Source organism: Stegodyphus dumicola, chromosome 4 (assembly GCF_044657685.1).
Source record: "Stegodyphus dumicola isolate Sdum_Otavi_A_Nest chromosome 4, ASM4465768v1".
Lineage (NCBI taxonomy): Eukaryota > Metazoa > Arthropoda > Arachnida > Araneae > Eresidae > Stegodyphus > Stegodyphus dumicola.
The window spans coordinates 146,840,714-146,854,179 of record NC_140771.1 but is presented as its reverse complement, the minus strand read 5'-3'; the positions used below and the strand labels follow the sequence as shown (position 1 = coordinate 146,854,179).

The 13,466-nt window shown below is 32.3% G+C and overlaps 1 protein-coding gene across 1 annotated transcript in view; it reads left to right on the top strand.

The window, feature by feature from the left end:
* Cdc50 (cell cycle control protein 50A) overlaps positions 1-13,466 on the top strand; it is a 65,267-nt gene that overhangs the window by 12,569 nt on the left and 39,232 nt on the right. The window contains exons 2-3 of the mRNA XM_035359345.2: positions 360-493; positions 12,955-13,086. Of these exons, the coding sequence (XP_035215236.1) occupies positions 360-493; positions 12,955-13,086 (266 nt within the window). The remainder of the gene's footprint in view (positions 1-359; positions 494-12,954; positions 13,087-13,466) is intronic.

Here is a 13,466-nt window from a genome sequence, read left to right as displayed (position 1 = left end):
AAGGGGGGGGAGTGTTAATTTATATACTTGTTCATGAAAACAAATTGTGGCTTTTAAAAAATCAGTCAGAGTTTATGAAATGAAGATGCAGTTGCTATGAGTGTGTTATGACATCGCACTTGCGCATAATAGTTCGCACTAAATCTTGCTGCTTGGCAACAGTTTCATGGTCGATGGGATAATGCATATGTACCCATCAGTTATCCTAATTTATTTATTTTGACTGGATAGCTTAAAATAGTCTTTAAAAAAAATTCCTAAGTAAAATGGTTTGAAAAATTCTCATTAAAATTTTTAATTATAAACTAATGCTATATTTTATAATTTTAATTTCATGTTCGATCTCTGTTTTTCATTAGATAGTGCCTTTAAGCAACAAAAACTCCCAGCGTGGCAACCTATACTTACTGCTGGTACTGTTTTACCAACTTTTTTTATAATTGGATTGGCTTTTATACCAATTGGAATTGGTTTGCTAGTATCATCAAATCAAGTGAGCTATTTTTAAAGCAATACTTGTAATTAAATGTGTATTGAATTTTATATTTACCCCTTTTTATTAATTTATTTATTACATTTTTGTATGCTTGTATATATAGTTTATTTCAGTTAACATATTTAGTGTTATCTGTATGATAAAATGTTACTCTTTTGTAAAGGCAAGCATTTTATTTCAGATGATTTATAAGAAGTAATCTAAATATTGCATTCTTATAAAAATTTGTTTTAATTATTACTTATAATACAATTTTTAACTTAATTTTTTAATGAAAATTTTACCATTAAAAGTTTTAAAAAATTAAAAAGCAAGCCTTTGTTCTTAAAAAAAAAAAAAAAAAAAAAAAAAAAAAAAATGGCTGATATTGCCAACTCATAAAAGTAAATTTTTACTATTGACTAAAATTAAAATTCGATCTGAAATGAATTTCATTTTAAACACTGTGATATTTCTTTCTAAATTTCTAGTTTGAAAGAAAAATGATATAAACAGAAAAATATCAAAACAGTATAAAATGTCTTATGTGGAAAAATAGATACTTTTCCATTAAAGAGATACCAGTTTGTGTGTTACACACACACACAAATAATAAAAGTATACAGTGAAGCCATGATCTATCAGTTTTTGATGAGATGAATTAAAAAACAATAAATGGAGGAAAATGTGTTAAGATGGTAAAATGTACCACATTTTAAATGATTAACATATTGCAAATAAATAATAATTATTACTTTCAGCATGAATATAATCATTAAACTACATTTCAGCAAAAATATTATGTATTGTGTTTTGTTTCTTGGCTGAATTTTGTCTTGATCTGATTTTCAAGGCATTACGTGTTTTGTCAGTCCATTTCAACTTCCATTTGGCATGTAGGAAAATTTGTAATATTTTTTAAACCTTCAGAAATCTTGGTGAAGTTTGAACCATTTTTTTTTTTTTTTTTTTTTTTTTTTTTTGTAAATTGAAAATTTAAGAAACAGTCTTACAGAGGTAAGTAAAAAAAAAAAAAAAAAAATACAGCAACACAACACAAAATAAACATACAAATTCACAGATGGCACGTAAGAGATAAATTTACAGAAGTAAGAGAAAGCCATTTTATGTTGGACAAATACGTGAAGATGGGGAGGAAATGTAATATTCACAGAGTTTTAAACTAAAAATGAGTTCTTTTCGTCCTTCCTTGAGCTTTGAACAATACAAAAACAAATGTTCGACATTTTGCATGCCCGCGAAACTGCATGAACATAAGTCTGTACTAGATAATGTATATCTCTTCAGATATGAATTGAATTTACCATGTCCAGTTAGAAATTGAGTAACTTCAAAATTGCAGAAAAAGTGTGTATTATTCAATCTGTGAGGAATGAAAGGAAAATATAGTTTCGTCAAAGAGGCAGTAGTAGAATTCTCGTATAATTCATTCCACTTGAGTGTTGTATCATCCCTATTTTTGTTCTTGAAAAATGACTCAAGCAGTATCATTGGAGTATTTACTTGAAGATGTGTAGCTTGTTTTGCCAACAAATCAGCCCTTTCTTTTCCTAGATTTCCAGTGTGGCCACGTATATGAGAAAAGATAACATCAGTACCTTTATTATTAAGATCTTTAAGAAGGGCATGAGAAGTGACAATTAATTTATTACATGAGAAGATATTCCTAAGAAAATATAAGGATGAAAGAGAATCAGTGCGAATAAGAAATTTAGCACTTAGTTAGTGAACAGTTGTTAGATATCCACTTAATTGACTCGCTAATGCACAGTAATTCAACTTTGAAAACACTGCATTCATTGGGAATTCTAAAGAGTTTGTATTCCAGTTCAGAACCATGATAGAAAACGACATAAGCTAATCCAACTCGATTATTAATTTTTCTGCCATTTGTATAAACACACAACAGGGAAATTATCATCAACAGAATTGTCATAAATGATAGTTTGAATTGGCAAACGATTGGCAGGATGAGGAAGATCTTCAAACAACACCTTGGTATCGAACATAAATTTGCTGATGGTATCTTTAAACTTTTGTCATTTAAAACATGAAGGTCAATCGAAGGAAATGCTGAACTTGTGAAACAGGCTTCATAGCTAATTGTTCTGTAGCCAAGCATAACTCTTAGTAAAATTCTTCTTTGAATTCTCTATGAAGTGTCCAGGAATTAATCTTCTTTTCTAAAGTTGTTCCCCATACTCTAGAAGCATAGCAAATAAAGGGGACAATACCCTGCTTATAAATCATATCGATAACATTAGATTTTAAATCAAAAGTATTGCAAGAGACATGATTAAGTCCTCTAAGTATATTTTCACACTTTTTGGATAAATACATAATATGATTTTTCCAACAAAACTTATGATCAAGAATAACACCTAAATATTTAATTTCATTCACTATTTCGAGCAAGGTATTATACAAGTACAATTGTTTGTTTGTAAAGCTCACATGCTTTCTTTTAATTATCATAATTTTAGATTTATTAGGATTGATTTCCAATTTCTGTTCTCTGGACCAATTGGAAATAATATTATTAAAGGTGTTCTGAGCCGTACTTAAGAGAGTAATGGGACACTTCTCTTGAAAACAAATTCAGCAAAAGCAATTGTTGTGATCATCAGCAAAAGCAATTGTTACAACTCGGACAATGTGAGAGTCTATTGAGTACATCATTCATAATTAAATTCCACACTAAAGGTCCAAAAACCAAGCCTTGAGGGCAGCACCTTTCCAAAATGCAGGAGGAAGAAACGTGCCCAAGGGAGAGCAATGCAGATCTGTCATGCAGAAAATCTTTTAATAAGGCGGAAAATATTACATGGAATACCAGCTTTCCTTAAAAAAAGAAATATCCCAGGCCAACAGGCATGGTCGAAAGCACCTTTGATATCAAGGAACACTAAAACTGTGTGTAAATTTCTCTTCTTACCTTCGTCCACTATGTCTTGTACAAAAGAGCATCTTCACAACTCTTATGAGGGGTAAAACCAAACTGTGCTTTGTTTAGCAGTTTTTTTTATTATACAAGAAGCAGGTAATTCTATTAACAAACAGCTTTTCTAGGCATTTTCCTGAACTGTTAAGAAGACTAATGCATCTCAAGTTATCTAAATGCGGGATACGAGGACCACTATTCTCATGGATTAAAATGACATTCGCTCTTTTCCAGCAACGAGGAAATGAACCAAGCTTCAGACAAGTATTGAAGATTTTGGAGAATAAATTTGGAAACATTGTATGAACTTGCTTCAAAATTTTGTTTGAAATAGATTCAAGACCAGGAGCTTTAGTGCATTTAAGGATTTCTATAACACAATTAATTTCTGACATAGTGAATGGACGATCTGGATTAGCAACATAATTTAACAAAGCTTCAGCCCTAATCATTCTATGAAACGAATTATCCGTGCTAAAAGGGTCCGTGAGAAAGCTTCTGTTAAGAACCTCATTAGTAGTTTCTTCTAGCGACTTTGTACAATTACCAGATGGGAGATAAATTCCACTGACTTCAGTTCCTTGTGAAACTCAATTCAATTGTGAACCATGCTGTGTTCTTTTTATCTTCTTCTTCCATACATCGTGTAAGCCCTAGCAATCCTGGAAGTATAATACTAATCTAATCCTAGAAACTCATGAAAACTAGCAGAGGTAAACTAATGAAAAATAACAGCTGTAAATTTTAAAGCTTGCAGTTTGGTAACAAGGTTAATAACATGTACTCCCTAAACTGAGGGCTTGTATCCAAATTTATGGGCCAAAGAGAAGGTGTTGTAAATAGTAAGTACTATCTCACTTCATTTTTTTCCCCTGAATCATCTGTGTGAGATACATGTGTTAGGAATGTTATTTGCAAATAATTTGTGTAATAAAATTATAGTTCTGGGAATTATAAATGTGGGAATAATTTAAAGTATCTATATTAAACTTTATACAAGACCAAATATGTATGCTAGAAAGCAGTTGCTGTGGTAATGATAAATTGAGCTTCTGCTATATGCAGAGAGAATTCCATTCTGTACTTTCCTAAAAGATTTTCTCATTGGCTTTTGATTTGATTATATATGAAAAAAAAATATTATTCAAGAAGTACATGTTAGAAATTTTGGAACTGATATATTGTTGGGTATTAAAGAAACATATTTTATTTATCACACTTACATACTTGCTAACCTACGACACTCAAAAGTCAGGAGATTTTTCACAATGTTTAAAAGACTTTTTAAATGATAAAAATATAGTTTTTAATAATGAATTAACTTTAAATAACTGCTAATTCTGAAATGCAAGCAACACAAAAATACCTTACACATAAAAAACATTTTTTATTACTTGCAAAAAAAAAAAAAAAAAAAAAAAGACACTTTAATCAGTTTTTGTACAAATGTTATGAACAGTGGCAGATTTTGCTTTCATTAAGAAAGAAACGTCATAATTTTGTTCATAGCAATTGCCACGTAGGCCTGCTTTCGCTAATAAAAGTTTTTCTAATGTGTCATCACTAACATTAGATCTAAATTTAACAGTGTTGTTGTGTTTTCACAACAACACTGAAAATCCTCTCACACTCTGCATTACTATGGGGAACTGTCAAGATGGCCAACATAATGCTAGACAGTTTACTATATTTTAAAATTCCATCAGCCCCTTTCAATTTTCCAATTAAACTCCACTGAGTGTCAATCCTAGCTGATTTTATAACTTCATCCAAGTTTTCTAATTGTAAACTGCAAAATTGTGACTGCAATATTTATCAGTGGCAACATCAATATCATCATCTTTCATGACTAGATGAAGTAACACAGGAAATCTGTCCAAAAAGTACCTTATATGAGAAAAAGATGCATTTGCTAGAGCAGAAACATCAGCAACTTTAGCATGCAAAATCACTTCATCGTTGATTGGAAATTTATGTAGTATGTAATCGCATACTCGACAGAAGCAACTTCTAACATAAAGATAAAACTTTTTGTCTTCTTCTGAAAGTTCTTTCACTACTTTTGCATTCTTTAAAGCATTTCTTTAAAGACAGCCAGCGTGTACATACATGTTTAAAAAATTTTCTCATTTCAGTATTATGCAGCTGTTGGAACTATTTCAATTTTTCCTTCCTTTTAGAATTTTCAAGATAACAATAAATATCAACAATGTGTTCATCCACATTTATTGGTAAAGAAGCTGTCTCTTTTTCAGCTGCTAAATTTAAGAGGTGCAGATGCACCTCATAATTTGCAAATGTGAATTTTCCTTTCTTAAGATGCGTGCAACACGTCTTCAAGCCTACCATTACTGGTGCATTATCGGCATCAAGTGCTAAGCAATCATCCAGACGGGCTGCATTTTCTTTTAAAGTTTTAATAATTAGCTGTGCTATATTAAAGCCTGTCGAATGTCCTTCTGAAGTGGGGACAGAAAGTAAACTGCACTCAATTTCTGAAGACTCTGGATTAAAAAAAGAAACAATTGGATACAGTTTTGAATCAGTATTATTGCTTCCATCCGCAGAGAGGCAGAATGGAGCTGTTTTAATGCAACCAATAACTGAAGAGTTATTTTTCAGACTCATTTCTTTAACAACTGCACCTGTTTTGATCCTTGCACTTGAGTATTTCTTAGCGATTTCACTATCAAAGAAACATTTTTTCTAAATAAAGCTGCAGCGTGATCCGATGCATTCAGTGATAGGTGTAAAAAGGCAGAGAACAGACATTCTGCATTAATATATTTTTGGTCCTTTGTTTCCGAAGAAAAATTTAATTTTTCATTTTTTTTTTTTTTTTTTTTAACAACTCATGTTGTTCTTGTGTTTTTGGGTACGCATATGTTTGAGAACATCTGCCCTTCCACCCTGCGAAATTGAAAAATCGCAATGACAGACGGTACACATCGCAAATTTATTATATTTCCTTGAGGAAATAATGGAAGGAAAGTCAACTGTGTACAATTTTTGAAATGTACACGAGTATTTCACCTTCCTCGCAGACATAACAAAAGATAATAAATTCTAAAACTATTTCCCGAAGGCACGTGTACTCACACTACTCAGGATAAGATTAACAAAATAACTAAAGAACATCCAAATAACAGCCTTGTGCTTGCTTTATGCTCATTGGCTAATATATGTCAGATGACACGTAGTGGAGTCGATGCACATTGGAGAATTGGAGAACGACGTTTCTAAAATTCATTTGTTTCAAACGTCCAAAACCATTTTTTTGTTTTTTTGTTCATGTAACGAAGTATTAAGCCAAGTTCCATAAAAATCGCGAGAAATGTTAAGAATAAGATAAAGTCGGGAGAAATATATTGAAAATCGGGTTGGCGGGAGAGCGGTCGAAAATCAGGAGTCTCCCGCCTAAATCGGAAGAGTTGGCAACTCTGCACTTATGATATAAAATGAAACTAGGCTTTAAAAAAATTCAGATAAAATAACTTTTTAGAAGATCTACTTTGTATTGATAAGCAATACATATTTATAATACTGAAGTTAAATACAAGATCTTGTGTATCATCAGTTGGTAATGATATGCTCTGGTGAGTGGTAACAATATGCTTTGGTGATAGCAGTCTTTATTTGCAATGAATAGGACTGTGTTGCCAACTGAACTTGTATAAATCTTATTCTGCCTTAAAATTGTTAATAACAAAAAACAGTGAAGCATAAGTCATCCTGCTTTTCGTTTATTTAAAAAAGTGAAAGAGGTAAAATATTCATTTTCTAAGTTTTTTAATGCAGTATCTGTAGCTTTTTAATAATCATAAGTCCTATAAACTTATGAAGATCATGAATTAACTAAATATACCATAGAATAAAATGAAAGCAACATACAGGGTGATTTAGCATATTCAAACATCCTGTAGGAATATGTTTCACAAAGACAAATTGAAATCAGTGCAGGGTGTGTAAGCAGAATCTTAATGGGTGTATCATCACTTAAACATGACATTTTGGACATTGATCTGTTAAGCATAATGGTGTCATTCACAAAACTGGAAGATCACTGCATTTAATACGATTCTGGGGTTACCTCTAAGGGCTGGTATATGACACACATCCTTGTTGAAAGTAATGATAATGTAACACGTATTTCTATACCTATTTCCAATTTTGTACCTTTCAATCAAGTACCCTGCAGGCTACATTCAGTTATTTTGTGGAGAGAAAATATATGCTGGCCATCAGAATAATGAGAAAAAATATGCTCACTAAGTTAATGTTGGAACTAGTGCCCAGTGCTGTAATTATTTATGTTAACAAAATATTCTTTCTGCAAATACGTTAGTCCTAGAAATATGCAAATTCGGTAATTGACAATGTGGTGCGCAATGGACTTAATGTACGGATTCAGGTCCGTAGTGTTGTTTAAAGTGAATGTGATTTCTAAGAGTGATCAGTATTCAGTAGTTAGTGCTCAAAGGCCAAAAGTGGTGAATAATTGGTAGAATTGAGGGAAGTCAAACAGTCTATCAAGATTTCAGTATCCTTCAGAGTGTCATATCAAGAGTTTGGAGCCACTTTTTAAGCACTGGATAAGTTGATAGACAGCCTGGTCAAGAGCAACCAAGAGCAGCAACTGCACCAGACCATTTATTGTCATTGTTGGGTCGAAGAAATCATGAAGTGACTACAAGAGATTTGGTTTTAGACCTTTAGGCTACCACAGGAATTCAAATTAACCATTCTGCTGCTGCATGAAGGCTTAACAATGTTGTACTGTATGCAAGAAGAACCAATGGTTTATGTCCCACTCACCCCCACCTTCCAGACTGTGTTTTAATGTACTGGGGAAGAATCATGATAAATGGCTACATCGAGTTGCATATATTTCAAGGAAGTTCTGTCCCCCCCCCCCCCCCGAGTATTGGAACCCTGAGTTAGATTGTTTAGGGGTGCTGATGGCCCAGAGATTTTTCTAATGGGTGACTCTGCTTGGCCTCATTGAGCATATGTGGTGTCAGAATACTTACAAACAGTAGCAACAGAAATTATCACTGAATGGCTTGGCCACCTTTGTCACTGACTTGAACCCGATAGTGCATATGTCTGATGCCTTATGGCGCTGAATTTCAGAGTGCCAAATTCCTAAACATGCTCTTCAGGAGCTCAACAGTGCACTTTTAGTAAAGTGGCGTGCAATTCCACAAGACTTGATTAACACTTTGATAAAATGTGTGAAATCAAAATGTGAGGTATGCACATCTGTCTGAGGTGACCATGCACCATATTAAGGGAAAATGTTTTTCACAGGAAGTGACTAATTTTCCCTTCATTTTCCAGTTTCCATAAATTTGATTTTAATTTCAATATTTTGCAAATAATCAACTGCCAAATGTAATTTATGTTAACCAATGCTTTTGTAGAAATATCTAATACCGTAATTTCCGGAAGAAACGCCGCGCCGTTTACATCTTTAAAACTTAAATTTTCCGCAAGTGTTCCGTTTTTACCCACGTGGCGTTTAGGTGCACAAAAAATAAAATGATTCCTATGATGGTCATTGTACATAGTTTGGATGGCCTTGTCATTGTACATAGACTGGTGCTGTTCCCACACAAAAGACCACTCAGTTGCTTTTTGCGAATGTTATTTTGTTTACATTCTTTCCCTTGGAACAGACCTACGTGCCTTATTCACCCTAAATGGGATCTCAGAACAATAACATTCTTCCCCCTTTCAAATCAACATTCTCATCAGTTTGAATAGTCTCTCTCCTCTGCCATTCGATGAATCTTCCAGGACCCATCCTCTCCCCACCCCTGCCTTTTCTGCAATTTTTTTCACAGAGGGACACGACTCTACCTGCCTCCCAATAATGAACTCTGACGTATTTTCCCTTCAGCATGAATCAATTTTTCTTGGCATTCTGCCAGATACAGATCCCATCAGTTTGGGTACAAGTACTTGTTGGATAGTTTTTAAGTAAGAAGGGAGCGGAAAATTTTTGAAAATGGCACCTAAATGGCAGAGAAGCTCTACCGCTGGTTTTAAGCTTAAAGTAATTTCACGTGCTGAACAAATTGGAAATAGAACAGCAGCTTGAGAGTTTGAAGTGGACGAGAGATGTATTTGACGTTGGAGAACTTAAAAAGAACTTCTTAAAAATATGCCACAACAGAAACAAGCCAAAAGAATGGTACTGTAAGGTGGCCGAATCTAGAGGACGACCTTGCAAACTGGATAAAGGAGCAATGAGGAAAGGGAATGGCAATTTTGACTGTAAAAATTTGCTTGCAAGCAAAATTTATAGCAAAACAAATTAACATAAATGATTTCAAAGGAAGGCCTTGCTGGTGTAGCAGATTTATACAAAGAAAAAATATTTCTGTATGTACTAGAACAACAGTCGAGCAACAATTACCAATGGACTGACAGGATAAAAAGGCATCTTTTCTAAAATATGTGACAGATATTATTGACAAAAAAAAAAAACTTCTTCAGTCACAGATAATAAATATGGATGAAACACTGTTAGCTTTCGACTCTCCTGAAAACAGAACTGTTGATGAAACTGGTGCAAAAACTGTATCCGTGCTTACGACGGGGCATGAAAGAACGTCATTTACATGTGTGTTAGCTTGTGCCTCAAACGGTGACAAGCTAAAGCCGTTGATCATTTTTAAACGAAGGACTATTCCAAAGGGAGATTTTCTTAATGACGTAATTATTTGTGCAAACGAGAACGGCTGGATGTACGAAACAATCATGCATGAGTGGCTACAAAAAATTTGACAGTGTCATAAGGGGTCTTTTTTCCAACCAAAAGGGTTATTGATAATGGATTCCATGCGTGCCCATTTACTTGAGTCAGTGAAAACCGAATGTCAAAAATTGTCTACGACCGCAGAAATAATTCCTGGTGGTTTGACAAAAATCTTACAATCATTAGATTTGTCAGGTAATAAATCAAAAAACTTTCAGACTTCAAAGCTGAAGTCTGAAAGCGGTAGGAGCGTTGGATGAGTGAAGAATTGCATACGTATACCAAAAGCGGTAAAATGCATAGAGCATCTTATGATTGGTTTGGTTTTATTAGATTATGGCAAAGCACTCGAGGGCTATCTGCCTTAAGGAAGGGATGCCTTCGTGGAGTACTTTCTAAGGGAAACTGGCTCATATACACGTTACACATGGGGAAAACGCCCATGCAGCCTGCCCGTTCGTGGGATTCGAACCTCGGACTGTAGTGTTCAGCGGCGTTACCGCTCGGCCCCTGGTGGGCGAGCATCTTATGAAGAAGTTGCAAAGTGGGTAGGAAGTGCGTAGAAATCGGTAAAAACATTGTCAAAATTAGCAGGGTTGAAAGAAGCTGAAATTATATCCTTAGATAAAGAGACTGTAAACCAAAAGGATGAATGTGACGATCTGGAAGACTTGGACTCAGGATTTACTAAATCTTTTTATTCAGATAATGAAGAATCAGATTTTGATGGCTTCATGTGATGTATAGTTTGCTGTAATTCCTTTTGTAAGTAAAATTTAAAATTTCCTTTTGTCATCCAAATTTAATATTTCGTTGTTGCAACATTTTTTATAATATAGTCTGAGTATTACAAATATGGACTTCTTTAGTGGGTAAATATAAGTATATATGTGAACGTAAATATATTTTCAACATTTCTTACCTTTAATTTATTTTTGAGTTATGGTTTCATTTCATGCATTTTTCTTAACTGATATTTCATATATCAGGACTTAGGTTCGATATTTTGCATCTATATGGCCTATGACGATGTCAAGCACAATTTAATCTGTTGCAGCATTTCTGTGTAATTTAAATTTTTTCCCGCCATTTTTCTCGAGTGCGGCGTTTACACTGATGCGGCCTTTCTTCTGGAAATTATTGTAATAATTTTTTATTAAGTATCGGTTATGCTTTACTTCTGTCATTATCCTTTAATTTTGATACCAGTGCAACATTTGCTTCCTGCGAGTTGTTAAACTGAACCTTTTTAAAGTTTTTGAGTTATGCCACCATAAAAGGCTAAAATATTTAAAGATTGATATTTTACAAAATTTCCATCTGAAGTTTCTGTAAGTGATACCCTTTGCACTGGATGCAACAAAAATAGTTAGCAGGCAGACTAAATAAAGTTGGTCATAGTGTAAAACGTAACTGTATACGGCATTTATTCATTAAATGCCTTTACTCAAAGGCATGAAGAATAAAAGATGATGTAATGGTATATTATAAAAATTGAAAAACTTTAATTTGATTTTAAATTGAACACAATCTTTCAATTTCAGTTTTGGACCATTTGAAGAAGATGTAATGTTTCCAAATTCTGCAGTAGTAAAAATATATCTGTTGAATTTCAACCTGTGAAATTTTTTTCTTATTAAAAAAAGTGTATTTCTACCAAATTTAGGTAGATAAACTCTTGAAATCATTGTTTTCAATGAAAAATTAAACATGCAGGCAAATGAAGAGCCATATTATTGAAAATAATTATTTAATTCAGTACTTAAGCTCGTGAAGCATGCTATTTATAAATCTTTACATTGGTATACATTTATAATGAATTATAAGTATTTTTGTTAATGGTTATATGTCTTATTTCTTGTCTCTGTCTAGAGTTTTAATTTTTTTTAAAATTATCCTATAGAAATCAGAATTCAGAGACCTCATAAAGGTGGCTGGTTTGTGGATTCTAATTTCTTCTGTAATTATATGTGATTTAAAAATTTTGCTACAGCAGTACATTAATAGATTTAGTGACATATCTACTCGTGTATAAAATGAAAATTTTCTATTAAATATGCATACAATTTTAATTTATGAATTTATGTGAATTTACAAGAAGTATTTTTATTGATTAAATTTTGTATATTTATGGATTTAATTGCATTTAACAATTAATTAAAATTAAAAAACAAAGTGTGTCCTAAATGCTTATTTTCAAAGTTGTAACAATGTTGTTTCATGCGTAGATTAGTGACAAGTTTTGTTTGTAGTCTGTGTAAACCTGTGGTAATAATTTCAATGATCACTGAATAATGGATTGATAAATAGTAGGGGGGTAATGTACTTACAATAACATAAAATTAGCTGAATTATTTTGTATGATTATTGTACTTGTTAAAAAGTAAGTTTTCCCTCCTTTGCTGTTCTTTATTATTATGCATCTGTAGATGTTTAATCCAAATCAATTGCAATATAATCTCATTATTATGTTTATTTATTATGCTCATTTATTATGTTTATTTTAGCATAATGAACTTGATAATTGTGAAAGAAACTTTTCCATATATTGATTAATCCAAAAACTTTTCTGATTTCAAAATTACATCTATTTAAGAATGAGACTTGTTTCATTGATCCCCCCCCCATGTCAATTTCATTTTAAAACAAAGTTATGTAGCTTTTTTTATATTTTATTTCTTTATGTAAAATAATGAATGTATTTAATGTAATTTTCCAGTTATTTAATTTTTTTCCCCCACTCTGATCTTCCAGGTACAAGAACTGCAAATTGAATATACACTTTGTAAAAGTCCAGAATTAGGCATAACTTGTGATGAAGCACTTAAAACTGGAGCTGCACAATGTAAATGCAACATATTCTTCAACATAACTAATCAGTTTAAGGTAGATATTTAAAGGATTTTTAACTTTAATAGTATTTTGTGATGTCTGAAACCGCATTTAATGAAGTGCTTTAATCTACTTTTTTGCAAGATATTATTTATTAGGTATAAAAGAAGGAGCTTAGTGGTTCCAGTGAAATTTATATGAAAATATTTTTTTAGTACGTGAGTCATATTAAAGGATAAATTAAAGTATATATTCTGGTGGTATTTATAAAATTTATTATAAGGAATAGGTTGAATTATGTAAGTTATTTTCAGTTTATTTCTTAATGAAATTTTGAATAAAAATAAGAATGCTGTTAAATTTTCACAAATTTTGAAATTTATATGAAATATATATTTATATATAGTATAAAAAATATATATATATACTTCTCT